Consider the following 27,516-nt stretch of genomic DNA (forward strand, 5'->3'; position numbering starts at 1 on the left):
AATATATATTATTTCTATTGTTCCAACTTAATTATATTTTAACAGTAGAGTGACCAGTGGCCTTGACCTATCACAACTGTCACATTAATGCAATTATTTCTACCCTGGCTACTATCTTTCATCATCACTGCTATGCACCACTACCTGAAGAAATTCCATTATTATTATTATTATTTTTTTTTTTTTTTTGGGGGGGGGGGGGGGTACAGCACACAAACTACAATGACCTTTGACTTTCTTAATCTTTTCATGAAAATAACAACCTATTTTTGCCCTACCCACCAAATTATCACAACTACAGTGGACTCCCGTTATAACAAAGTCCTCAGAACCGGCAATTTTCTTTCGTTATATCGAAATTTCATTTTAACCAAACAAATAAACAATAAAAAAACACAGAGCAGAAAATGTTGCCATCCGGATTTTGACTTTCTTATAACCGCAATTTCGTTTCAACTGCGTTCCTTATAGCGGGAGTGCACTGTATTACCTTATTCTTATCACAACTGGACAGTCCAGTCCTAAATGAAGATACAGTTGAAAATAATGATAGTTTAGCCCAAGTTCTATAATCTTTGACCGTAAGGGCGGGATTTTTTTCCTAAACTCTACTCAGCACACCTACACCACCTAATAGAGCACATTGGGGTCAGATATAGCACAAAGGAAATTTGAGTGACTTTCTGAAATAACAATAACAAGAACCTGGAGGGATGGATGGATGGAAAAAAAAAACAAAAACAAAACAGAGGGGCAGACATAAATCCCGTAAACAATGCCACTGTTACCTTTTGTGAACACACATTCATCCATGAAGACTTCTCAACGCAAAACAAACAAATGTGAGTAAAATCAAAATAATCACAGCGAAATCGGTTACCTTCTTTCAATAATTCATATTTAATTGGCAATGACCACTGAGTTCTCTTTCACATTTGGCATTGGCCAGAGAAACAACTTAATTTCTTTTTTAATCATTCTTCATCAACTACCCTTGAATACAGGTAAGTGAAAGATGAGACGTCTGTACAAAATCCTCGTCCAGAACAATAACAACAAAGCAATAAACTTTCAAATCTTGACTAGAGATAACTTTTTTGTTTGTTTACCAAAATGCATTGTTAACTGATGCAATAACTTTATTGCTTCAAAATGCTTACACACCATCCCTTAAAATATCATACGATAGTCCTTGTTAACATACAAGGAAATTTACAAGCGCTCTTAAATCTACACCTTCAGAAACCATCATTTCAACCCAGTGGTTTCATTTCACTCTCTTTTGATATATTGAGCCATTTCACCAAGCCCAATGCTTGAATGTATGTTAACAATCTTGAAAAAAAAAAAAAACAAGATGAAAATGTACACTCGCTTAATTTATGTCCAGTGTATCACAGCACTGTCAATTATAAAGGCTGATGAGGAATATACGACATGACAGAGCTATTTCCTAAAAAAAAACAAAAAAACAAAAAACAGGTACAGGGCTTCCACAAATTACACACAATTTGTTTGAGTAATCAATATTCCGTCTTTCTGCATTTACAAAGTCTCACAAGTGGAAACGCTTCCGACAAGGAACACGTACGTGACACATCGCTGTTTGTCGCGGGACTCCGCCGGCTAGATAAGATGCACTGCAATGACACAAGGCATTCGTCAAGATGCGTCTCTGCTGTGTGCTCTCGACAGTCGCACCCTCGCACACACATAATGTTATGCAGGCATTGATACGAGATGTCCGTCATAGAATAGAACGAAGAACTAGCTGGCAACAGAATCACATGTGAAGACTGCATGGCAAGAACGGTTTCACTCCAAACATCGAGTGAAGACTCGAGTCCTTTCGAACGGCATCAGGTTAACATCTCTTTCCTGCCGTCATAAATAGAACTAATGAGAGTCTCAGAACTATATAAATGACATATAGAAGCAACATAGCATTGGTAACCACAGTAACAATTAGGCAGTCACATTTATCCTCACTACTTCCATTGTTAAGTAATTGAGTACCATTTGTGGGGTTTTCTTTGTGTGTGTGTGTCCTCCCAATGAAAAGTACAATGGTGAGAAGCAACTACGCAACTTGCAAGCAAGAGCAGTGCATTTGTTTCTTTTGAATTATCAGGAGGCATCTGAATTAAATTGGAACCATTTGTTTCTCATCAGCATCATAGATACATGTCTTGGGTGTCATGGCATAGACAGTGACATGACATTTGCTCCTGCGACAATTGCTCCAGAGCTATTTTCTCCAAGGACCTAGGATTGAGGTTAGGCTTATGTTTGTGTGTTGAATTACTGTTTGGCTCAGCATGTAAACACTCCATGGGAGCAATGATTATTGTCGCAGGAGCAAATGTCAATGACCCGGCATAAACAGACATGCAATAACTATGATTTATCTACAATAAGTGAAGTACATGTACATGTACCATGGCACCCCTAAAAGCTCAAACTGCTTACTGCCCATAGCCCCACTGTTTCCTAAAAACATATGTAAGTGCTAAATGCGGTTATTACCAGTACTTCATTTCTGTCAAATTCTACCAGGCTCGTATATAAATATGCATATGGAGAAATAGTCAAGGAAGTTTTTCTGATACAGCTTGTGAGGCACATATCCGTCGGGGGACAGCTGGATTGATTCACGTGACCTTGTGTGGTCTTCCATGCCTCTTCCAGACTGACTAATCCCGAATATGGATAAAAGAATATCATCACCGTTTGCCCCTTTGACGAAGGATTCAACAAGGAGATTTCGCTGACAATCATAAGATCTATTCACTTATTACAATTATCAGACTTAATCATCTTACCAAAGCATGTTTCAAGTTGCATATAAAGTAGTTACATAAGTATCAGTATCATTATCAGAAGCTGAACTATATCCTTCAAGCCCACTTGCAAAGTCTTTTCAAGTTTTGCTCCAATCATGCCTACCACACATTCACTGTCAATCGCCCAAAACTAGCCACTGCCCCGATCGTTACCCTCATATCCAAAGCTGTGCACAATGCCTCTTTTCTCAATGACGTGTATCTGAAGGTTCACCGACGACACATCACTTACAGAATTCGTAACTTTCCCGTTACATTTTTCTCCTCATGGCAAAAAAACATACAAACCCCCCCAAACACAAGATGAAATATCACAGACACTTAACAATAAGTCAGGTATCAACCTGCAGCTTTCTCTTTGCATGTACTGTTGCAACGCAACACGGACGAGATAAAAAGCAATGTCTTTCGGTAAAGCGTATCCGACCTTTGAGAGGATGCGAAAACAATGCTGGCGCTTCCTTGTCACAAGAGCATACAGTAACAGCTGCTGTGTTCTCACAGTATTCTCAGGCCTAATCTACAGCTTTGGCGAATTCAAAGATAGGATATCATGAGTGGTCCAAAAATACTCTGGACACACACGAGTGCCAGCAGACGGTAGTCTCTTATACGTTTGCCCGGAAATAGGCCCAGTCTTTCCTTCACATGGCCGACAACAGTGAGACATTTATGATAATGTGTAATAACATAGAGATATATGTATATTTTTTCAACATTTGCAACTACGCACCAAAATCGAGTATAGTGGAAGCACCCTGAAGCTTGCCTTTTCAAGTAAAACCCTGCCTTCTTGTATTTCTCACACCTTGACATATACATAAGATTGCGGTCTCGGGACTTTCTCTATGCCTTGTACCCATGCACATGACAGTCTGGCTTAATACTATACTTTTCTCTCTCAGCATTACGTAGAAACATAAACATAAACATTCACAACCAATGATTCAGCATATTCACTCCCTTCTCTCTCCCCCCCCCCCCCCCCATCCACTCTCCAAAACTCTTAATTTCAAACATGCACAGTTCCACTGCAGCCCAATCACGTTTGTTGGCAGTAAACATAGCACAAGATTAGGCCTTGGACTCGCTTATTACCACTTGATGGCCTCTTTCCTATATTCATCACATATTTGTGCATATCAATGGCAATAGCAAGCTGCCCGTTCATCATGAAAATTCTACACCGCAAGTCCTTTATTCTGAACTGGTGTTCCTTTCAGCATCAACAGGCGGCTGATTTCTTGCAGACCTCTGACCATAGGCTTTGTATGAGAAAGCGGTCAGATGCACTACGCATTGCCTTGCTGAAAGCAAACCTCGCACCGAAATTCCCTCAGCCAAGGACGTAGTCATTTGGGTTTTTCGACATGCAATTAAGATTTTAGTGGAGATTTAATGAAGGAAATGCCTAAAACAAAGTCAAGAAACATAAATGACTCCAGAAGCGTTCAGAATTCGTTGCCCTTGGACGTCTCACAACTTGACTATGTTGGCCTTGGTGAACAATTCCAATCAAAAGTCGTTTTCCTTTGCGCATCTACAACCGTCTGGATAATAATAAGTAGACTTGAGTGAGTTGGGACGTCCCGGTCAAGATGTACTTCAAGATGAGCCATTAACAGTTCAGCACGCAGGAACCGGGCCTCAGGCGAGTCCGAATCCCTCGGTGCACTCCTCGATGGCGAGAAGAAGCATGCGTCTTAGCTTGTCGTACGTTTCATAGGCTGGCAAATCAAGCTGGTTGAAGCTGTGGCGGGCGAGGGGATGGACGGAAAGCAGATACAGGGAAAATTTGCGATAATTGGCACATGTTTTTCCTCTTTGACTGTCTACTTCGAATCTTGTCTGGGATTGTCTTACAGTATTTTGTGAGGTAGTAACAGTAACATTTACTTGTTCTCTCAGGTATTTTTCTATGCACTCACTTCTGAAAAAAACTGTTTACATAATTTTACTAAGACAAGTATACAAGACATATTTACATATACACGCACAAAAACATACAAAAGAAAATAATATGAAGCATCAATATAGAATTGGGGACACCTGAAATCACAACAAAACATTTGGGAGAATTTTTTCACACTGATGTGGAAGAAAACATTGTAGTAAAGATCTGCAATTAAGGTTTGCAGAAGTAAATGAAATAATTGTGTTATGAAAAGAAAAAAAAAAAATCATCTTGCCCGTCTACGTTTCATGAGAAATCTTCTTGTGTATATAGTCTTCAGCAGGACCTTAGGATGTGCTGTTTCTGCTGATGTACAAGGGACATAAACATTCAATGCACTATGTAAGCACCGTTAATCATCATTACAAAGTCTAAAATGCAACAAAATTTGGTGCAATCCAAACTCATGAGCGATCGTAGGCCAGCTCCCCTCAATGCGGTATCGCAAACCGAAGTTTCACACCCAAATATCAGAAAGGGCTTATTTTGACCGCACAGGAATCCTGAACATTGTGACACCCTACATCCAAGACATCCGCGAGACTGATTTGTATCATATGGGCTATTAGAGACTATTGTGCATTAATACTGACCATGAAAACCCCCCCCCCTCCAAAAAAAAACGCTGCAGTAAATCAGCCTGCGCGCGCGCGCGTGTGTGTGTGTGTGTGCGCGTGGGGGGGTATGAAGGGCGGAGACGTCCTAGAGCTGGTGAATTTGACTTATCACGTCCGACATGTAACATATGGGTTATGGGGAGCCTGTAGTCTATTACTATAGGCCATGAGAAGACTGTAGTGTGTGTGTGTGTGTGTGTGTGTGTGTGTGTGTATGTAGGGGATGAGTGAGGGGGAGGGGCAGTGATATCCTAGAGATAGCTTGGTGTAACTTACATTGTAACATGTTTGACTTGCAATATGTGGGCTATGAGAAGCCTGTAGTGTGTTACTGGTAACATGAGCCATGAAAAGCCTGTAGCAATTGGGGGGGGGGGAGGGGGAGGGGTAGAAATTTCCTAAAGACAAGAAGATGTGACTTACCACGTGTGCGCTGTGGGCAGCCTGTCAGTGGAGCGGTCATCCCTGTGGATCTGGAACTTCTGTGGCCCATTCATGCCCTCCAGTGAGGAGAAGCCCTGGAGGGGCACCTTGGACGTACCCGTCACAAACTGCACAAACTTGGCTCGGGTGGCCTGGTCAAAGGAGCGAAGGGCCCTCCAGAACCACTGAATCTATAGCAATTTAAAAACACACAGAAAAAATGCAGTATGGTAAGCCAAGGAAGTTTGTTTGCTTGCTTGTTCTTTGTTTTTTCCCCAGAGTTCCTTATCCTCTTGGCTAATACAAAGACTTCACCCCATTACTTGATCCAATTTACCTGAATACATTCCCGACTTTGTAATGCCTCGCCTAAGCACCTCCAAACTGTGAAATATTATGCGAAATCAAGCTTACTGGAATAATTTCTTTATACTCTTATTGCAATTATCATATGCAAACTTTTTAGCATAGACTGCAATGAAAAAGAGAGAGAAAAAAAAAACATTAGGACAGTCCAGAATTTACTCCCCTTTAAAATGCAAAAACTGGTGTTTGCATGAATTAAGTAAAACTAAACACACAAAGAACCCTTGGGGAAAAAAAAGCCAGTTTATTTTCTAGCCCTGTTGGTGGACATCAGGGCGGATAAGCTATTATGAGCCCACATCCCCTTTTTCTCTCCTCTCTGATTACCTGTAGCGAGTTGCTCTGGTACTTGTGGTACTCCGTGTTGGCCTTGAGGTCGTCGACGTCGATGGTCGGAAGGCCGGCGATGAGGAGCTCCATCTCCTGCTCGTTGAAAATGCCGATGAGCTTCTTGGGGATGATGTCGTAGAAGCCCTCCAGGAAGCTGTCGATCTGCTTGCGGATCGCGCCCGTCATCTTCATCTGGCACACCAGGTGCACGTACTCGTGCTTGTTCTCCTCTGTCACCATGATGTTGCTGCCATTGAACTTGAGGTCCCGCGCCTCCGTCACTCCAAACTCTTCAATCTGTCGGGCGAGAGCAGCAATGGCTCATCAAAGGGATGACACTTGAAACAGGTTCAACAACACGCTTAGATTCTCTGTTCTGAATCTTCTTTCTATTCACTGTATTTACCCTCTCCCCCTCTACTGTGTCAAATCTATGACTATTTCCTCCACAAACGTTGGAACACGTCAACATTTCCAATAACGAAATTGAAATAAAGTAAAGGATTTGGGAAGAGAACTATTATTCACTTCTGCAAGATTTTGTTCCACCCCTTTTCCATATCAAACAACTATCAACATCTTACAGCACAACAAATTACATCAAATGTTGCAAAAGAATGAGTGTACAGCATGTACATTAAAAAAATGGGAGACTCAACAATAACATTTTCCCTGGGTCAATACACTTTTTCCCTGGGTCAATACACTCTTCCCCTGGGTCAATACACTTCATAATTCCACAAAAATCACATGGGTCTAACTGTGTTGACAAATTAGCTCTGACGGCCCAACAGGACACCAAGATCCCATTCATTCCAGGCTTGTTTGGGATATATGTCAGCAGGAGTTGGGGGGGGGGGGGGGGGGGGGTAAGGTTGGGCAGCTTATTTTTGGACAGCCTTAATATCAATTCCTTGGGTCCCTGTTTGCTGCAGCCACATACCTCAGTGCTGAAGGATAGGTCATAGCCTAGGTCAGAGACATCGTGCTCCAGGAGAAACACAAGTCCCTGATAGAAGGCATAGTCTTCGCTCTCCATGTCCGTGTATCTGGGGATCAGAAAGAGAATGACAGATGTGTCACTTACAAACGCTCATCATTCCAAGTAAATCAAAGCGGCCCCGCAGAAGAGCACAAGCATCAAATTTCGACCCAAAATTGATTGTGGTTTGTGACAAAATTCGGCAGAGTTTAAAACCTCTTTCATTTGATGTAACCCTTTTTTAAATTTTTTTTAATTTTTTGTTGGTGTGATTTTTTTGAGCACACAAGCCTAAGGCCCTTCTGCTGGGCAGGTGAAGATTTTCTGTGGAAAGCGCATGTAATGTCCAAACTGAATACTGTAAAAGAAGAAATTTTCATGGTGTTGAAATTTTTGTGCTTCTCTTGCAACCAGAAACTAGTGCTAAAATACAGATTAGAAGACATAAGTGTTGGTGTGCCTAATGTGTGAATGGATGCATGGACTTCTTCCTTAAATGATGAGTATATAATCTGTAAAAGTGGCTATTTTCGCGCGACTGATTTTTCATTCTCAGTGGGGTAAAAAGAGTTTCACATGTTTTTAATTCCGCCGAATCAAGACCTCAACTACTGGAACATTATGGCAGGCAAAAATATTTGTGTGCTTTCATTTTTGTGCTAGTTTCTGGTTGCGCGAAATGCTCGAAAATGTCCACTTTAACAGTACCAATTCCTCCGTCCATTGCTATATTTTGTGATAGCAAATTCAACCACTTGCAAAATTGTTGGGAAGTCTAGATTTGCGCAAAATTAGATTCGCTTAATATATGACAGAAGCAGTAGTTAAACCAGTCAGCATGTTCAGGCAGTGCTCTGCAAGGTTTATCATTATTTCACAAAAAAGTCGGAAACCTGATACCCCATCACAACCATAACTACACCATCCCTTTTTAAATAATCAACACAAGTGGAAACTTCCAACTGGTTCAATGACGAGCACAGTGTAGAGAAACTCACTTGACAGACTTTCCAAGGATGTGCTTGTAGAACGACCGTGAGAAGTAACACTCCAGGAGCTTGTTGTCATAGATGGCCTTGGCGATGATGCGGCCCACAAACTTGAAGTAGCTGAGGTGGTTGGAGTTGCAGTGGGAGGATGGGTTCGGAATGTAGGTCACACGATCACCCGGGGAGGTGCGGAACAGGGCGTACATTGGGTTGAAGATTTCTCTGTTGGTGCCAAATGTTACAAATCAATTGAAGTGTCAATTCAAATTCCAATTTATTTTATCAACTTAAAACAGAAATACAACAATATAGAAATTTGGCAAAGCTCAATTTTCTACAAAAAATGAAGTTTTACCTAACAAATTGCAATTGATGATATTCTTTCCAACATCAGCTTCTTTGCTTGCACGCCTAAGTCTTGACCAAAATATCTTCAGCTGTTTCCACAGGCGTACAAAGTAATCTATCAGGAATTGTCTGCAGTTATACTGCTGTCTTATCTATTCAACTAAAACCCAATATCACATTCTACCTAAAAGAAAAACAAACAAACATGCAAACCCACAAACTTGTAAAAACAGATAAAAGAACAACAAACAATCCTCTTTACAAAATGCTGTAAAATCAGTTATTTTCATGAGGGTTTAATTATTGCCCATTATTGCAAATCACTCTTGGGCCTCGTATTCAACAACTTGTAAACATACTGCCACCTAATCTTTATCGCATTGAATTTACAAACAGGCATTGGTGCATTTACGATAGCCTCGGTGTTAAATCATGAAAACATCACACAAATGTCTATGACCACCTCATTTGTGAAAATATCTGTACATGAAAATAACAGCTTTTACAGTACATCAGTCGGACATTGCTCTCAAGATGAGCTTCGCACCATTTTCTCTCAATACATTGAGAAAACAGAGAAACTTAGTTTTAGTAGCCATGACACTCACTTTGAGATGATGAGATACCACTCCCTGAGCAGACCACCAGCATCCTGCCCCTCCTCTCCTTCAAAGACCACGTAGAAGCGGTTCTTCCACTGCTCGGGGGTGCGCCGGTGGAGCTCGCGGTACGAGTCCTCAAACACGTGCTCCCGCCTCACGTGGATGGCCATGTCCTCGCGGCGCACACCCTCGTCCGCCCGCTCCAGCTCCTGCCGGAAGTAGCGGCGCTTCACGTCAAAGTCCAGGATGCGAACGTGGTTGACCAGCACGGAGAAGGGCCCCTCTGAGAGATGGACGGTGGACTGCCGGAGGATCTGGTTCAGTACATTGCGGTGTTTTTCTACATAAACGAGCACGACATGAGTGACAGAGAAACAATGGAGAATAGGTTATCCATTTTGACTGAAGGTATCCATGAAGGGTATTACAAGCGACTCCTGTTATAACAAAGTTCCTGGGACTGGCAGTTTTCTTTCCTTATATCAAAAATTCATTTTAGCTGTAAAAGTGAAGCATATAAAGATATACAGATAATATGTTGGGTCTGCATTTTAACTTCATTGTGACAAAATTTTGTGTTTGTTATAATGGCATTTTCAGTCATGGCAAACAATGATGAATCTACATGGAGGTGACACAGAAAAAAAAACAAAACCAGAAGCAATGACACTGCAGTCATAGCATAAATCATTAAAAACTCTACAAATGTTGCCATACATAAAATCATGTGATCAATTTATCAAGGATAAAGCAAGGTTATTATGCCCTCCTATTCTTCAAGAGTGAACAGAAGTGATCTCCATACCTGCAAATCGGAGGAACTTTTGCGTGTCGTTTGGCATGTTCGGGGTGACGATGGATGTGACTGAGCTCTCCCGGGTAAAGAACCCGGGTGGGATGATACCAGAAGCTGGAGTGCTGGGCACCGGGGAGATGGGGCCAGTATCCGAGGCGCTGGTCGTCAGCCCCTCTCTGGCGGGGTGTGAGGAGGAGGACGAGGAGGCGGAGGCGGTAGCCGCGGCGGGATGGGAGGAAGACTCCGCCCCTGCCTTGGTGGCATCCTTGTCGGAGGCGTGCACGAGGAAGAAGGCCTCCACTGCCGGTTGCAGGACCAGGACTGCGTGGGGGTCGGGTGTGAGAGACAGCTCCGTCAGGCAGGTGCTCAGGGTCTCCCATAGATCCTCCAGCCCCAGGAGATCACTGAGACGTGGACCATCTTCCTCCTCCTATGGTATTGATTATGTAGATTAAATGAATTTTTCCCGTCTTTTCTATCAGGATTCCGATGCTGAAGCAAAGTTGCAGCCTGACACCACATATGGCATTTAACACACATTCCTATATTCCATATCCAAAACTGCTCAACACACCTAATCATATGATAAAATGTTATTATCTGTTCGTCTGTACAACTTCTCTTTCCATAGCTTTTCTTTTCATTACTGGTTTTTAAACCTTGGCCTATATTATATGAGTAGGGGTGCTGTGATTACACTATCACCTTGCAAACAGTTCGCTGTCATACTCCACCTGCATAATTCAGACCTTTGCATACATGCTGCTTGGCCACACACCAAAGCCCAATATCATATCTTAAGGTGCCAAAAACACAAATGCCAAAATGGAAAGATGAGGTCATTTTGTTTTTCTTTCTTGAGTGATTGGTGAAAACTCATGTTTCCTCATCTCAGAAATCTGCAGTAGCTATGGGGTCTGCTAGCGTGTAAATTCTACCAAGAAAACAATCAGTCAGTAGTAGAATAGTCTAAAACTTACAAAGAGACTAACCTCCTGCTTCTGACTGGCCTGACCACTGGTCGATGCCTGGCGTTCCAGCTGAGGAGAAAGAGTCCCTTCCGGCGGCTGGACACTCGGGTCCACCTCCATGGGCGTTTCCGTGGGCCCACTGAGGGCACCCCCAGATGGGGTGGTGTCGGCCATCCCAGGGGGCTGGGCGGCACCAGTTGGCACGGTGGAGGGGAGGTGTTCTGACACTGGGGTGGTATTGGCTGTACCAGAAGGGGTGGTGGCGGCTGAGCTGCTCTCAGCACCAGATGCCTAAAACAAGACAGTGGATTGCATTGTCATATGATATGAAAAATTGATATGTCAACATGCTCACATAGAATCATGGCATACCCAGTATCACTTGTACTGGATTGTTTTCTAGCATGCCATGTGACACATTTCAGTAACCAGCTTCATTTCAGTAACCCGCTTCACTTCAATTAAAGGTGCCATTTGACATATAATAACATTTATAATCTCCAAAAGCTTTATTCAGGAGCAGAGCCTACTTGTGCACTCTCCCATGTCCACTACTTGCAGCTCAAAAACTTGAATGTAGAATATTTAATTTCAACTTTATTCGGAGGTAAATCTGTGAAAATGATAGAAATCACCAATGAGTTAATGTCACTTCTCTTGTTACTCGCTGAAAAAACATCCCAAGAATGAAACCCCACACAGGCATATACCATTTATATAATTTGAGCTTGGTGTTTTCATCTGGCATTTCACAGACCATCAACGAGTTTTCATCTTTTTGTTCTCATCTCCTCCAAGTCAAATACACTATGCACAGTGCTACAGAAAATCACAGTCCTACATTTGCAAGGTTGCGCAATGACAGACATGTGGAATCCATGCAGTCACTCCACTTACCCCCTGCGACGTCTGGCTGTTCTGCCGGTCTGTCTGTCGGCTGCTGGCCGACACCGTGCTGCGTCGGCTCATCATCTGCATCAGCTCGCTGGCGTTGGTCTCCAGGGCCGCCACCGCTGCTGCTATGTTCGGTCCTCCCACTGCAAAATGCGGGGAAATGGTGGGACTGGCTGGTAAAAATCACGTTCGATGTCATCACACAACACTAAAACTACTCGAATGGATGGCTAATTACGTCATGTGAACATTTCATTACACAATCGGGAGAAAGCACCATTCAATAAATTTGAATTCACTAAAAATTCTAGCCTCTAAGAAAGGTTACACAACTCCACCAACTCCAACAAAGCAAATCTTGCTGAAAGCAATTACAACAAAAGGGATACTAAAAGGATTGTTTCAAGTCATAATTATACACAAAACGAAACATCCTCCTCAGTATGTGCCTCAGCAAAGACTTCAAAACAGCTATCTGAAGAAGTCTTGAAAATATAGGACAGATGATAGAATAGATAAACTATGAGATAAACAACTAAAGTGTGTATATTTAACTCACAAACTACCCACGTAAAGCTGAAACAACTCAATCGAGTAGCAGAACAAAAACAAAACCACATGTAAACATACACAAGAACAGGGTTTGGGCCTCTATTGTAGAAAGTCATTATGTGCGCTTAAACTTTGAATGTCATGTAAAGACCATCACAGATTTGGGTTTTAGGACTACTCACGTCTCTGGATGTCGGCCACCCGCTTGGCTTTCTTGGCCACCTCCCGCAGCTGGATGATGACCTTCAGCATGCGCAGGAGGAAGTTCTGGTTGGACGTCTTGCCCGTGAAGAGCCCCATGGATTGGAGCCGCAGCTCGAAGCCGGACCGCTTGGTGCCCGTGGCCGGGGCGGTGATGACGATGTTGGCCGCCGGGTTGTAGCGGTCCGCCACCGCTCCCTGCTTGGGCATCTGGCCGGAGGTGGAGGCCTCAGTCACGGGGCTGTCATCGGAGTCGTCCGAGGAGGTGTCGGCTTGCTGCTGGCGAGATCTGTACTCCTGTACTTGCCCCAACAGCTTCACAATGTCTCTGCCATTGAGGAAAACAAATGACATCTTAAAGGAAACGTTGGTATAAAATGTGAAAAAAATTCAAATGTACATGTGCAACGAAAAAAATTGTGACAGGTGAGTATGAACTGAAAGTGTTTTCACTGTAACTATGTTTCATAAAGATTCTGCAAGGTTTGAGCTTGCAAATACACCTGTCCACCCAAGTGCAAAGTTGTGACTGGTAATGATAGCAATAAATCAATTCATAAAGTGCAGAACCTACAGACATACATGTAAATAGGGAACTGTCAAATGGAGAGATGGAGTTCACGTCTAATTTTGAATGATGCTACAGTTGCTAATTTCTGGACATCTCATTGTAAGTTTTTCCTCAGTTTGGGGGTTGCCAAAGGCAAATGTTTGGTCCCATGATGGCCTCACCTGCAGAGGGTCTGTCCCAGCTCTTGGGCCCCTTGCAATAGGAGTCTAAGAACCGCCTCCCGCGTGCTCCCGTGCCCCCTGGACAGCTGCATCAGCATGGTGGTGGCATCCTCCAGACCGTCCTCGGAGCAGGTGTGTGCCGTCAAGACCTGTGGGGGAGAGGCAGGGGTGTGAACCAAGGGGAATGACTTTCATAGGGGATGGGGGAGCCTAGTGGTTGTTAACTCTACAAGTGATTTGGAGATTAAGAATCTTTCCAAATGTGGGACACACAATAACTGGCTAAAAGGCTAGCTGGTTGAAACCTTTTACTTTTTTTCTCTCTCTCTTAATGACCTTGTAATCAGGTCTCAACGCATTATTTAAAGCTTCGTAAGTCAAGCCAGTTAATAACATTTATTCCTATTTCCTTAAGAAACATTACAGCAACATTGTTGCATAAGCATTCTACAATCAAACCATTCCCTGTCTTGATTCTTAAATCACACTATGCTTTCTACAGGGCCTACCAAGCTCCCCGAGACAGAGGTCATAGGAATGGCTGGGTCTGCAAACAGCCGACTTCCAGCGAACCTCATGGCTACAAACTGACAAACATGCTTTTGTCAAGAATTTCCTCTGTAAAATTACCATGCTGACCTTGGCAAAAGGCAAAAGTAAAAGTAATTGGAATCCACCTTATTACAGAAGGATGAAAGTGTCACAGCAGAGTGGTAGAGTAAACTCCCTCCCCTTTTTTTTTTTTTGCCATCCGCTTCGATGTCCTAAGCTCTCAATGTGGATAGAGGGATGTTTCATCAACACATTTTGTTCAATTCTAAACTCAGTACTGCAGTGTATGTGCCGACATATGCCTTTTGATATCACGTACCAACCACATTTGACTAGAATTGATCAGGACTTTTGGAATAGGTGGACATCCCCTCCTACACAATAGCAAACAACAAACAAACGGTCAAGACATCCCTGATAGGAGAATACAAACCTCGACGGCCAATTGCAGCAAGTTCTCGTCTATCAAGGTTTTCTCTGGTGCGGCGGGCTCTGCCTTGCTCGTTGACTCTTCCTCTGGAACGGACTGAGTGTCTGGTAGCTCTACAGAGATAAAACAAATGTTGTTGCAGAGTCGTCATCTCGCAGCTCTATGCCATAACCTCCACAAGATACTGACAACATAGACGTGATTGATCATGGGACCTCCTCTCACCTAGAGATCGATAGTACTAATACATAAACATATCATAGATCATTGAATTTTTATGCCAATATATAAAACTAGAATGTAATGATACACTGGTATGGGCTTTTCAAAGAGACAGATAAAACAAACTAGAAATGTCGCTACAGCGACTGGTTATACCCCCGCCAAACAACATTTCATAAGCTTTGGTCAAAACAACATTTCATAAGCTTTGGTAAAAAAACTGAGGAAGTAGTTAAATCCGCAAGATCTTTCCTTGATCTTCTGCCATTAATATGCCGTTACCATGGCAACGTACTTTCGGATACTGTCGAAAAAATGCGTCTTGCACATCTACAACCAAAGGCACACATCTGTACCAAGTTTCATGGAAATTGGGCAAAAACTGAGGAAGTAGTTTGCAACACAAAATTTTCCATCATTTTGGCTCATAATATGTGAGCTGTTACCATGGCAACATACTTTTTGTCACTGTCAAGAAATGTGTCATGCTGACCTATATCCTAAGACAAACATTCAATATGAATTCCATGAGAATTGGAAGAACACTGATGAAGCAGTTTTGCCATGAAGCATTTTGCCCTATATTTTACCAATAACATGCCGTTACCATGGCAACGCACTTTTTGCCACTGCGGAAATATGTGTCTTGCACATTAACATATTCAGATGAACATCTGTACCTAATTTCATAAAAATTGATCAAAAACTGTGGGAGGAGTTCGCGACGCAAGATTTGTACCCATTTTGCCCATAATATGCCGTTACCATGGCAACGTACTTTTGGGTACTGTCAAAAAATACGTCTTGCACATCTACAACCCAAGGCACACATCTGTGCCAAGTTTTATGGGAATCGGTTGAAAACTGAGGAAGTAGTTCGCGACGCAAGATTTGCAACGGACCGACCGCCCGACCGACCGCCCGACCGACCGACCGCCCGACCGCCCGACCGCCCGACCGTCCGCTGATTCCTATATACCCCCTTCAAACTTCGTTTGGCGGGGGTATAATAATTCCTTTTCAGCATCCACTCAGTGAAAGTATCAAATATCTAATTTAAAGCAAAAAATTCCCATGGATGATATCATTATGGAACCATTAATTTTTCCTCACTGTAAACACTGTTCCACCAGCTAACAATTTTGCTCAACATTCACATTCCTCAGATATGATTCTTGTCTAGGGAGATTTTTTTTTTTGTTCCCACCCACACCATTATTTATAATAATATCATCATCATCATGATCATCATTACCATCATCACCATCATCATCATCATCATTATTATTATCATTATCATTATTATATGTCTGTCACTACTCCAAAGGGCATCACCTTCAGTCACTACACATACCTTGTGATGCCGTGTCCATTGGACTGCCGACAGGTGCAGAGTTTGATGACTCGCTGGGCTCGCCGCCACTCTGGCTCCTGCTCGACTGATCGCCACACGAGGGAGCTGCCACGGCAAGAGCCGACGATCTGTTCGAGGAAGCCCTCACTGCAGAGCAAATGGACTGGTTGGCTTGACGGATGGCGGCAATGGCCGTCTGTAAATGGACAGAGCATTTCATTCGGGCTGACCATCAAAACTTCCTTCCCATAGTAATAGAGGGGTAGGGTGCCAAAATTATTGCAGAATTATACTTCAAACTCATAATCCATTTCTCAATAACTCACTGAAGTGTATCCTGGATGAGGTTCATCTGATTGGTGATTTCATAGAAATAGGTTCTTCTTTCATATGATTGTGAAAGAAGAACATATTTCTATCACTGAAGTGTAATCTTGTATATGAAAACAATCATCAACTGTGAATCAATATGCAGAAGTGACTATGCCTCTGTGATTACGATTACTCGATGCATTAGGTCTTGGCAAGTCAACATAATTATGAAACAATGACACTTTCATATCTACCACTACTTAACAAGTTTGTGAATTTGTTTGTTTTTTTGAGTGCATTATATATAAAAGCAACTGATTTCAATTCAGTTCATTTAATTCAAACTTTTTTAATGTGTTTTCAATGCACATCAGTCACGGCCAGAAATTAAAATTTGATGATATGATGGCGTCTCTGTCTGACAACTTTTGCAACTCTTATAACAGCATGCAAGGATGCTCAGTCCATGATTTAGTAACAATCACTACTCCATGCTGATTAAGTCATCTTAGACAGCACTGCACTATAGCAGCCAGTTTGCATGTCATTTCGTCTCCGGATGTGATATTCGTTTTTCACATATTGTGTGATTTCGTGGAGTACATGTGCTGGCAAAAAAGCACATGGAAACTTTATTCAGTTTGGTGATATATTTTCCAACATTATTGACAATGTCTACCATATCTACATACATGTATCTATGTTTATTGCTCTGTGTGTATGCATTCTATGTATGTACTAATGTAATATGTATGCATGCAAGCAAAACAAATTTCCGTAAATGGACAATAAAACAGAATTGAAACGAATTGAATTGTTAAGTTTACTAAACCTTCCCAGTACTCTGATGTGAATTCAATACAAATGTGTTCTTATTCTTTGAGGATTAAATTCCAAGTAGGAAATTCTCTTAGACTTGAGAGTCAACTCGAGCACTCCATGCTGGGAAAAGTTTAGTGGAGATTTCTCAAGAAGTAGGAGATGGATGCAGAAGGAGAAAAAGCTTTCAGGTGATTCAACAGGTAATGCTGGGATGCACAACATGGAACCATTTCTGTAGGACCATTTGCCAATCTAAAATCAAACAAGCAAACCAAAACCCAAAACTTCCAGATAATCTTAAAAAAAGGCAGGGTAGACTTACCCCAGGGCCTGTCCTGGACTGCTGGCTGCTGCCTTTGTCTTTCTCTCCATCCGGTAAGGAACTGGTCACCATGGACAGGAGATGAAGCAACTTGTCCGTGAGGGCCGTGCTTCGTTTGACCACCGGGTGCGACAGCATGGCCATGAGCTTTGACAGGGCCGAGTTGCTCGTGTCTGGGTCCTGGCCCTCTTTTGCTGCGGGGACGGTGGACACGCGGGAAGTCACCTTGCCCTTTCGGCCTTGGCTCGTGTTGTCCAGCCGCACCAGCAGGTCCCAAAAGTCAAGTTCTAGTTTGCTGCCCGCTTTCACATCACTCTGACCAGCGACGGGCTTGCCGTCATCAGCTGTTTCTTGGCTTGCTCCAGTTGCTGCTTTGCGATCGCTACTGCTGCCCGTACTACTACCACTTGTTAGATTCAACAGATTCCCTGGAGGATTTTTCTTGGAGTCTTTCTTGCTGGATATTGGAATAAACTGGTATGGGAATTCTTTTGCAAGAGCTAGGAGTGCATCCAGGACATGTCTGCACACCATTGGGGCAACCTGAGGGTGGATGCAAACGAGGGACCCCTGCTTGTCTGAGCTCTTCTTGCTCGAGCGCTGCACCTTGAAGACACTGGCACGGCATCCCAGTGCGGCATCCATGCTGATCGACAGCCAGGATGGCTGCTGGTATGCCTTGCCCGACATAGAGTCCATTCTCTGTATGGAGGCCAGCGGGTCACCTTCAGCAATGCTGTGTTTGCCATCTGCCTGCGCCCTGCAGGACTTGGTGCGCTCCATGATGCTGAGCAGCGCCTGGAGGATCCACTGGCGGGTGGGCTGGTGGAAGCTCAGGTTGCGCAGCACCCTCAGGAGCCGCACCAAGTTCAGCTTGGGCTCGTTGACAAAGAGCAGCACCAGGAGACACGTCAGGGCCTCCAGGTCCACCAACTGCCTGCCCTGATTCTGGGGGGCAGCACTGGAGACCCCCTGCCTGGATTGACTCCCGCCGCTACGGTTTGACCCGCTGTTGCCCCAGCCCCATGACTGCCCCGCCTGCCGTGGCACCGACAAACGGTAGTAGTTCATCCCATGACCAAGTCTGCCTTGCAAACCTGCAAGACAAAAAAAATTGCAGCAACATTAGAACACCATCATCATATCATATATAAGTTGTGAAGATGCATGGGAGACTAATGACATGCCCTAGCTTGCAAACGTCAGGAACATTGAAACATGACAAAACATTATTACCAAGAGCAGATTCCAAAATGAATATCCTGCCTCCTATAAACATGGAGGATACAGTCACAAAAGGAGAGGGACAAAAGTCACGTATACTGATTGGATTTAGAGATGCAGGTTGGTGAAAAGTGTTGGGTAATATATATATATACTCTCAAGTCTCTCGGTGAGAATGAAATTAGGAGGATGATAGGGTGACGACCCACGAGAGTGGGGGCGCTACCACTCCACCCTCCTGTGAAGCACCTGAATAGCGGAGGATAGCACTCAGCATACCGGTCTCCCTCAGTAGTCTCTCCTGCATGAGCTGGCGGTGGCGCAGCACGCGGTCCAGCCGCAGCGCCTGGGCCTCGGCCGCGATGTCGGCGGGCAGCACGGCCAGGACGCTGTCGTCCATGTCGGCGAGCACCGTCTGGCGCAGTCCCGGGGGAAGGTTCTGGATGAAGGCAGCGGGGTCCACGGGCTCCGCTGGCACCACGGACGCTGACGGGGTGGAGGCGGCAGTGGCTGCAGCTAGCGTACGACGCTGCTGCTCTGCACGCTCTTGGGCAAGCACCTGTTGGCAGACACAGTTGACTCATCAATGTTAATTTCCACAACATCATCATCAGAATTTTACATACCGAAGGGTGAAAGAGTTAAAAAATTTAACAAGTGGGTCAACATTTTTTAGCATATCAATGATGGTTGTGACGGTATCAGTGAAATGCTACATGTACGAAGCACCCTTTAGCCAGCTTAGTAAGGATTTGTATATTCGTCACCTCTTTTACAATCTTGAGGGCAGACGTAGCTACTCCTTGCTGAAACCAAGAACATACTTTTGCCAACAGAAACAAACACAAAATAAGAGAGAAATAAAACAAGTTTCATGCTGTGTGATCTTTGCACTTGCCACGATTATATGAGATCACAATTAAGACTCATCGTGATGTCTACAAACTGACCTCTTCTTGTATGTGGGGAGGGAGGGCAGCCAGGAACTCTGGGTTGACCTGGCTGAGAGAGCTGGTGGAGGGGTCTGCCTGTGAGGTGGGCGGATTGGAGGAAGGGGCCGATGGGGGTGGCTGATTGCGTATCCCAAGATGCTCCTGGAGGACTTCCTGCCGAATGTTCTCCGGGAGGGCGGCCAGGAAGGACGGATCCACACCCTCCGGCAGCTGGAGACCTGGCAAAGGAGAAGAGGAAGGACATGATGTGGTCATGTATTTACACTCATACAAAATGCACAGAAGAGATGTGATCATAGCTCTTGTAGCTGTGCAGAGAAGAAATCCCCCCCCCCCCCACCCCACCTGAGCCTATTCCACTTCTCACGGCCCTATACGGGGCGCAACATAAGCAGTGCCCTGGTGGCCCAGGCCCACTGAACACTAAAAACTTATGTTTGGCCATCAAATATCCAAGCAAGCTATCTTCTGATGGCCTGATCAGGCACTTATGATTCAAAATGGATTGTTACGCTTCCATTTAATACGGACCACTACATTTCTTTTTTGGGCGATGTTAATTTCATATTTAAAGATTTTAGTAGCTGCTACAGGCCACCAGAGAGAAAAAAAAGTTAGTGTTGAGTCCTGCATATATGTATATAAATGTCTACATACACTGAACAAACATTCCACTGTTTTCTCTGTATGGGGTGAATAACGCCACATAATCACACAATAAAATTTCAACAGACGTCCAAAGATGCAGCAATGTTAACCATGTCAAAGAAATCAGAGAAATAAATTACTGTTTCCCCAAATTTGCTTTGGCTCAGCAGCAGTAAGAGGCAACACAATAACGAGACTATAGACTCCATCATATCAGCCATAAACACATTAGCAGAGATAAGGCGATGAAGACACATACCTGTCAGAGCGCTATCTGGTCTACCCGACGATGAGGCAGACCTGTAAGACACAAGAGACAATAATTCAATTGCTTTTATTTTTCATGCACGAAAATTTAATATTCATTTCTCCCCTTACCATGCAAAGCAGTCTTGAATTAACAATGCAAATCAACCATGATAACATGACACGGGCTGCTGTTAGGTAACTTTAAATCTGTCAGAATATTGTTGTCCCCGAGCCAAGTCCTTTTTGAGGTCATATCAAAGCTTGAATTCAGCTGTGCAAGAACAGAGGCACAGACACACCAACAGAGTACTACTGTAAAACTCTACATTTCTCTCATAATCATAAGGAATAAGTGTACATGTGTATGAACATCCTCCCAACACACAACTTGAGCTCTGATGATCAAAGTACTGGCACAGTACTTTTCATTTCCAAAAAAAAAAAAAAAAAATAAAAAAAAAATAAAAAATACTCTCATTACATTAAATAACAAGAGACCCGCGGGTCTAGCGCTCACCTGAGTATCGCAAGTTCACCTTTCACGCAGTCATTAATCTAAATTATTCATAGCTCTACTAAAATTTGACCAGGCATTCTCAAGTAGAAGATGAAAATGTATAATAAAAAAAAAAAGGGCCCCAATTTTTTAAGATTCCTTAATTTGGGGGGATTGGGGCCCCCTGGGGCCCTCTGGGTGGGACATGGTGCCCATTTTGATAAATTGAGATCCTGACCCCCTAGGGATGCTACCTGCCAAGTTTGACGAAAATCCATCATGAGGTTTTCAGGAAGACGATGAAAATGTACAATTCAGGCCCCCATTTGGACCTTCCCAATCCCCCCCCCCCCCCACCCCAAGAGGGGCACCCCAGGATCTGCTATGAACAAACTTGAAACTACAGTCATTAATGTACACACTCATAGTATTATCTTAGCTCTATAACTTCTGATTCTAGAGAAGATTTTTAAAGATTTCTTCATTTTGGGGGGTTTCGGGCCCCCTGGGGGCCCCCTGGGTGGGGCATGGTGCCCATTTTAACAAATTGAGATCCTTACCCCCTAGGGATGCTACCTGCCAAGTTTGGTGAAAATGGGTTATGGGGTTCTCAAGAAGAAGATGAAAATGTACAATTTAGGCCCCATGAGGACCACTCCCCACCCCCCTCCCCTGGGTCCCAAGGGGGGCACCCCTGATTCTGCCATGAACAAACTTGAAACTACAGTCATCAATGTACTAACTCATAGTATTAACTTAGCTCTATCACTTCTGGTTCTAGAGAAGAAGATTTTTACAGATTCCTTAATTTTGGGGGGTTTGGGCCCCCTGGGGGCCCCCTGGGTGGGGCATGGTGCCCATTTTAACAAATTGAGTTCCTAACCCCCTAGGGATGCTACCTGCCAAGTTTGATGGAAATCGGTCTTGGGGTATTCAAGAAGAAGATGAAAATGTAAAAAGATTACGCACGACGGACGACGGACGACGGATGACGGACGACGCACGACGGACGAAGGGCGATCGCAATAGCTCACTTGAGCCTTTGGCTCAGGTGAGCTAAAAACTCATAATGTGGCTGGTAATTATGAGCTTGAACGTTTATCAATATGCTCGTTTCACTTCCTTTCACAACTCTGTTAATCTCATGATGTGGAATGTACAGGTACACACAGGTTCAAGCATTACAAACAAATGGCAGCCAATTACTTCCCACAAGATTTGTCTCTTTTCTGCATAGAATGCCACCAAAAATCACTGGATGCTGGGATTGCTATGTCAAAATAACAGGTCTCTACAGGAGCTTGGCTTCATGATGACAATTAGGATTATGCTACGCTAGGGCCTTCACAGACAAAAGTTCTACTGTGGCAAAAGGCAAGACGAATAAAGCAATATCTCACTGCAGCTCACCTTTCACTGCTCATGCTGACTACAGGTGAGGAGGTACCCTGTGGGGCAGCCATGGTGGCTGGAGAGACAGAGAGGGAGGGAATGAATCAGAAAGAGAAAGAGAGAATTAGAAGAATGCAAAGCCTGTTATGCAAAGAATGCAAAGATAAGATAACTGACGTCACATATGACACGATCCCACAGTCACATATGCCACAACCATCTTTTTGAAAACTCAACTACGAAAATTGCCATTCCTATGGTTCTGAAACAAACTGCTTTTCAAATGCCTGCTTCCGACTGGCATATACTGACACATAAAAAAAAGAAGAAGAAAAGTGTTACGAATTCAACAAGATATCTTTCTCCATTGAGTACCGTATAAGCTGTTATTTTCACGTACAGACATTTTCACGAATGAGGACATGGACATTTTCATGAGATGTTGTTTTCACGAATTGGCATGGAAGCTGTCATAAGTACACTATTACACGAGCGCATGGCCAACGTTTCCGCGTGTTGTTAAATTCACAGTCAAAGAGCGATTTGCAAAATTCGCAAAAATTAAACCCTTGGGAAAATAACAGCTTATTTTATCAAAGAGTAGCAGTATCTTGGCAACAGAGCTTATGCCATGCAACAGACAGCACATAGACAAAATGTCATTCACCATCTTTTTCATGAATGAAATCTACAGATCAAAAATAAACGTTCACTTCATCTTGAGGGGGTTAGAAATGTAACCTCAATGATGATGAAATATTCATGACAGATAAAACATGTGAATACACAATTTACTGACGACTACAGAGTGAAAGGCCAGTCCATGTGTGAGATGATAAAGCCAGTGAAACTTCCAACAGCTGCAAGTCAAAGGATGCCAGCTGAGAAATAATCGGCAGACTTGTGGGGAGGGGAGGGGGAATGCACAAATATGCGAGAGGGGGGTTGAAATGGCTTACTTATGGGAGCAGCCATCGGGTCAGACTCGTCGAGAGAGGCGAAGATTGACGAGGAAGTCTGTTGCGAAGGCTGAGGCACTGATGCGGGGCTGGTGAAAGAGGCGGTGGTGGTGGCGGCTGATGCCGCCGTGGCCAGGGCAGTGGTGGCCACAGTAGGGGTGGTGGTGGTGGACATGGTGGTAGCGATGGTGGTGAGTCTCGTGGTGGCTGTGGCCACAGAGGCAGTGTTGGTGGTGAGGGTGGCGGTGACGGACGGGAAGGCATCACTTTGGGGCGTGGCCTGCATGGCTGGGGGAAGGACTGATGACCCAGATGCTAGGAAAAAGAAGGTAGCAGTGTGCCCTTGATAAAATAACTAGTACATGAGAGCGAACAGATATGCAATCCAAAATTCCATCAATGCTAATGGCCCTCACGTAGATGAATGCCATGATCAAACGTTGCACAGACTAATGACTTCTTACAAACTTCCATTGTTGTCAATAAAGTCGCTGTTGAGCATATCATCAGTACCTTCATCATCAAACAAATAATTACAACGTCCCCATGGAGATACAGTGCTGACAAACAGAAAAATGAATTTAGAGGAATGAGGCCACTAAGTGGATATTAATACACTGAACATTACAATGAATGAAACTGTACTGTTCCTGTTCAAATGAAGTGGAGACTAGACGTTAAGGATGTAGGAAGAGGTAACCCTCTGATGGAAGAAGTGATTCAAAACAATCTCACCACCGGGCTTACCTGATACAGTGGACGTTGGAGCCGAGGTCGATGCAGTGACAGTCACTAGCTGGGGCATGCGGGACAGCTCAGCGGGAGCCACGGGCGACGAGCTGAGGAATGATGGGAGTTTGTTTCATTATCACCCACACATCTACCCATCTGATAGCATTCTATATCAGGACTGCCGACATTCCCACAATGAAATCAGGGAAATTCTTGTAGACTACACATATCTCACTGCATCAAAATGTCATTCCAAAGCCACCGAGAGTTTCACATCTCTAGTATCACAAAAGTTAAAGATTTTATGTTTCCCCACACAGCACTTAACTCTTTTCGCACCACATTGCAAAAATTGACGTTGCAAAAATTGATTTTAAAACTTTTATTTTCTTGTGTGAACAGGATTCTTCTGATAAACAGGTGCAGCAGCAAGCACTTGGTTTTTAAATTTCACACTTCATGGTCTTGTTCAGCATTCATTTTACGATTATGATTTGTTCACAGTTGTCTGGTTGATATCTACTCTAGCCAATAACTGGCGGGATGCTCCAAATGACGTTACCTTGAGACTGCGCCACCTGCATAGGATGACAAAGCCTCAGCCTGCTGACTGCCTGCCGGCGTGGCCGATGGCATTGCAGCGACAGTGGTGGTTGTGGAGCTCGTGGTGGTGGCCGCAGCGGTTGAAGCGGTGCTGCTGAGCGTCGCCGCCGAGAGTGCTGAGGAGATGGCGGTGCCAAGGGCAGACTCGGCCACGCTGGCAACGAGCTGACCCATGTCTGCATCGGTGTGGAGAAACAAACAAAATACAAAGATGGATGAGAAAGTACAACAGCTTCTGTAAAGGTACTGTACATCCAGAAATATTTGCGGCAAGAAGCTTCTGTGAATTGGAGCAGACTGCCCTTTTCGTTGCATGAAACTTTTGCAAATTGCCATTGGCATTCAATGCTGATAGTGTAGGCAACATCTTTCAAATGCATTTCACTTATGCAAATTCTGGCTCCTCGCGAAATCTGCGACAGTTCCAAGCGCGCAAAAATTTCTGATTTTAAGTATATGGATCCAAGATTAAAGAGGGTAATGTCCGATGGATTCACACTTGTGTATCTGCCGTGTTCCGAACATCTGAATACAAATGATCTGTTCAATATGTCGAAAATGGTTGGGATAATACCAATCTCAGTTCTCTTGATTTACCCAAAATCACAGAAAGTCGTACACTCTATGATCCCTTTGTGTGAACTGGAGCCAACAGTCTTTTTTTCCTGGCACGAAATTTTTGCAAATTGCTTCAATGCTGATTGTGTCAATGAAGTCTTTCACATGCATTTTACTTTCACACATTCTGGCTCCCCAAGATTACACAGAACTATACACTGTATGATCCCCGGTTTGACTAAACCTCGTATCTCAAAACTTGTGAATTTTCAGGAGAGCAAAGGAAGCTAACATTTTTGCAAAATAACGTCACTGTTGACATCAAATAATGTAGTTGAACATTACTAGAGATTATATTAATGCATATAATAATTTTACACTCAAATCAGTATGTTCGATACTCAAAACTGAGTTAGGAGATTTTTTTAATGTATGGCAATTAAGATATGGAGTCTTGTCATCCAAGGGACAGTATGCAGCATTCTTTTCAAATATTTGATACCATCAGTTCTGGTATGAATACGAATACTGGGGAAATCATACCTCTTCCGGAGCTGCTCGCTTGAGAAGACTCTGTGGTGGACAGATTCTCGGCGCTTTCTGCTTCTTGGGCTTGTTCACTGCTCTCTCCGACCTGGCCGTCAAAATGTACGATAGACATATTGAAAATTAAAGTCACTTCTCTATCCTGGATCTAGGACACTGTTTATCAAGAACACAAAAAGGATGAACACAGTGTGGCCTGTTGTGTTCCTATGAGGCTGATTCAACCCACAAGAAGTTGCATACCATGCTGATTTCTATCAGACACCCACAAAACTACCATGTTATCCCAAAGATCTCTGTCGATGGGGTAGAAATCTTCATGCCTGTCACTAGTAGCCAACTCTACTCATATTTCCTTGAACATCTCATCAACATTGCACATTTTGTTTCTATTTGCACATGCATAGAGACTATCTTATGGTATTATGCATTCTAAGAACAGACTATTATTATTATTATTTTCTGCAAAACTCATTGTGCTTTGGTAGCAGTTGCTTCTTATCATTAAGTACAAGACAGGTATAAAGCCACTCCAGTTATCATTAATGCCACAGTCCTTTTACACAGCACGTCCCCATAAACGCAAACCAAACAACTGACCTCCATGTTTTCTTCCTTTTCCTTGCTCTCTTCCGGAGTCTTCATGGCGGAATCCTTGGTCTTCTTTGACTCTTCTTCCGCTTTCTTGGCCTCCTCCTCGGCCTTCTTCTTGGCCTCCTCCTCTGCCTGTTTCTTCCTCTTCTCCTTACGCTCCGCCAATTCTTCGTCCCGGTGCTTCTCCAGAACCTCAATGATCTCGGGCTTCAATGCTGAAGGAGGAACGGAGAGGGATCAAGGTGCTGCCAATTTGGCTTCACTTGTATGGAATCAACAAATTATCTCATCACAATTTTTTTCTTCTCGTAGCAAACGTCTCACAGCATCAATCGTACTTTCTGTGAGTCACTGTGCCATTTCTTTATCCTTCTAATGATATGCTTTTAAATCAAAGAAATCACATAGGCAGTAACAGAATTTTGCAAACCATTTTTGAACGTTTTCATCTACATTCTTTTTCACATACTGTAAGAGCGGAAATTTTTGCAGTGTTGACATTTTTGGCATTTCACACAACCAGAAACTAGCACGAAAATAAAAGCACACGAATATTTTTGTTTGCAATGCGTTCCAGTACTTGATGTCTTGATTCAGCAGAATCACAAACACGTGAAACTTGTCTTACCTGATCAAGCGTGGAAAATTACTCACACAAAAATATTCACTTTTACAGTATTTCAAGTATCAAAAAATGCCCACATTTCCTGAAACAGTTCGCAAAAAATATTGAAGAACAAGTCCAATCTCATCTAATCCGACCATCACTTTTCCGGATCTCTTAATTATTTGGATATGGACTGTTACATAAAAGTCTTCATGCTTGAGCATAGCTCACTCATTCAGCAATATCACTTAACCGGATGGCCCCCCCAGTCCCAACGTGACCAGACAAAAGAAGATGCACCATAGACAAGAATTACGTTAGCTCAATTAGACCACTGCTAC

At 43.4% G+C, this 27,516-nt stretch overlaps 1 protein-coding gene across 1 annotated transcript in view; it reads right to left on the bottom strand.

Moving 5' to 3' along the window:
* Positions 1–881: 881 nt before the first annotated feature.
* LOC140238217 (E3 ubiquitin-protein ligase HUWE1-like) overlaps positions 882–27,516 on the bottom strand; it is a 94,515-nt gene continuing 67,880 nt past the window's right edge. Inside the window, exons 58-80 of the mRNA XM_072318157.1 lie at positions 26,575–26,783; positions 25,972–26,062; positions 24,830–25,046; positions 24,283–24,374; positions 23,536–23,850; positions 22,595–22,652; positions 20,580–20,739; positions 19,789–20,055; positions 19,088–19,397; positions 17,615–18,711; positions 16,159–16,354; positions 14,586–14,695; positions 13,601–13,749; positions 12,850–13,196; positions 12,119–12,258; positions 11,243–11,512; positions 10,260–10,680; positions 9,461–9,794; positions 8,514–8,726; positions 7,477–7,582; positions 6,531–6,830; positions 5,838–6,028; positions 882–4,593 (exon numbers count right to left, since the gene is read on the bottom strand). Coding sequence (XP_072174258.1) covers positions 4,491–4,593; positions 5,838–6,028; positions 6,531–6,830; positions 7,477–7,582; positions 8,514–8,726; positions 9,461–9,794; positions 10,260–10,680; positions 11,243–11,512; positions 12,119–12,258; positions 12,850–13,196; positions 13,601–13,749; positions 14,586–14,695; positions 16,159–16,354; positions 17,615–18,711; positions 19,088–19,397; positions 19,789–20,055; positions 20,580–20,739; positions 22,595–22,652; positions 23,536–23,850; positions 24,283–24,374; positions 24,830–25,046; positions 25,972–26,062; positions 26,575–26,783 — 5,696 coding nt within the window. The 3' untranslated portion in view covers positions 882–4,490. The remainder of the gene's footprint in view (positions 4,594–5,837; positions 6,029–6,530; positions 6,831–7,476; positions 7,583–8,513; positions 8,727–9,460; positions 9,795–10,259; positions 10,681–11,242; positions 11,513–12,118; positions 12,259–12,849; positions 13,197–13,600; positions 13,750–14,585; positions 14,696–16,158; positions 16,355–17,614; positions 18,712–19,087; positions 19,398–19,788; positions 20,056–20,579; positions 20,740–22,594; positions 22,653–23,535; positions 23,851–24,282; positions 24,375–24,829; positions 25,047–25,971; positions 26,063–26,574; positions 26,784–27,516) is intronic.

Source organism: Diadema setosum, chromosome 2, assembly GCF_964275005.1.
Source record: "Diadema setosum chromosome 2, eeDiaSeto1, whole genome shotgun sequence".
NCBI lineage: Eukaryota > Metazoa > Echinodermata > Echinoidea > Diadematoida > Diadematidae > Diadema > Diadema setosum.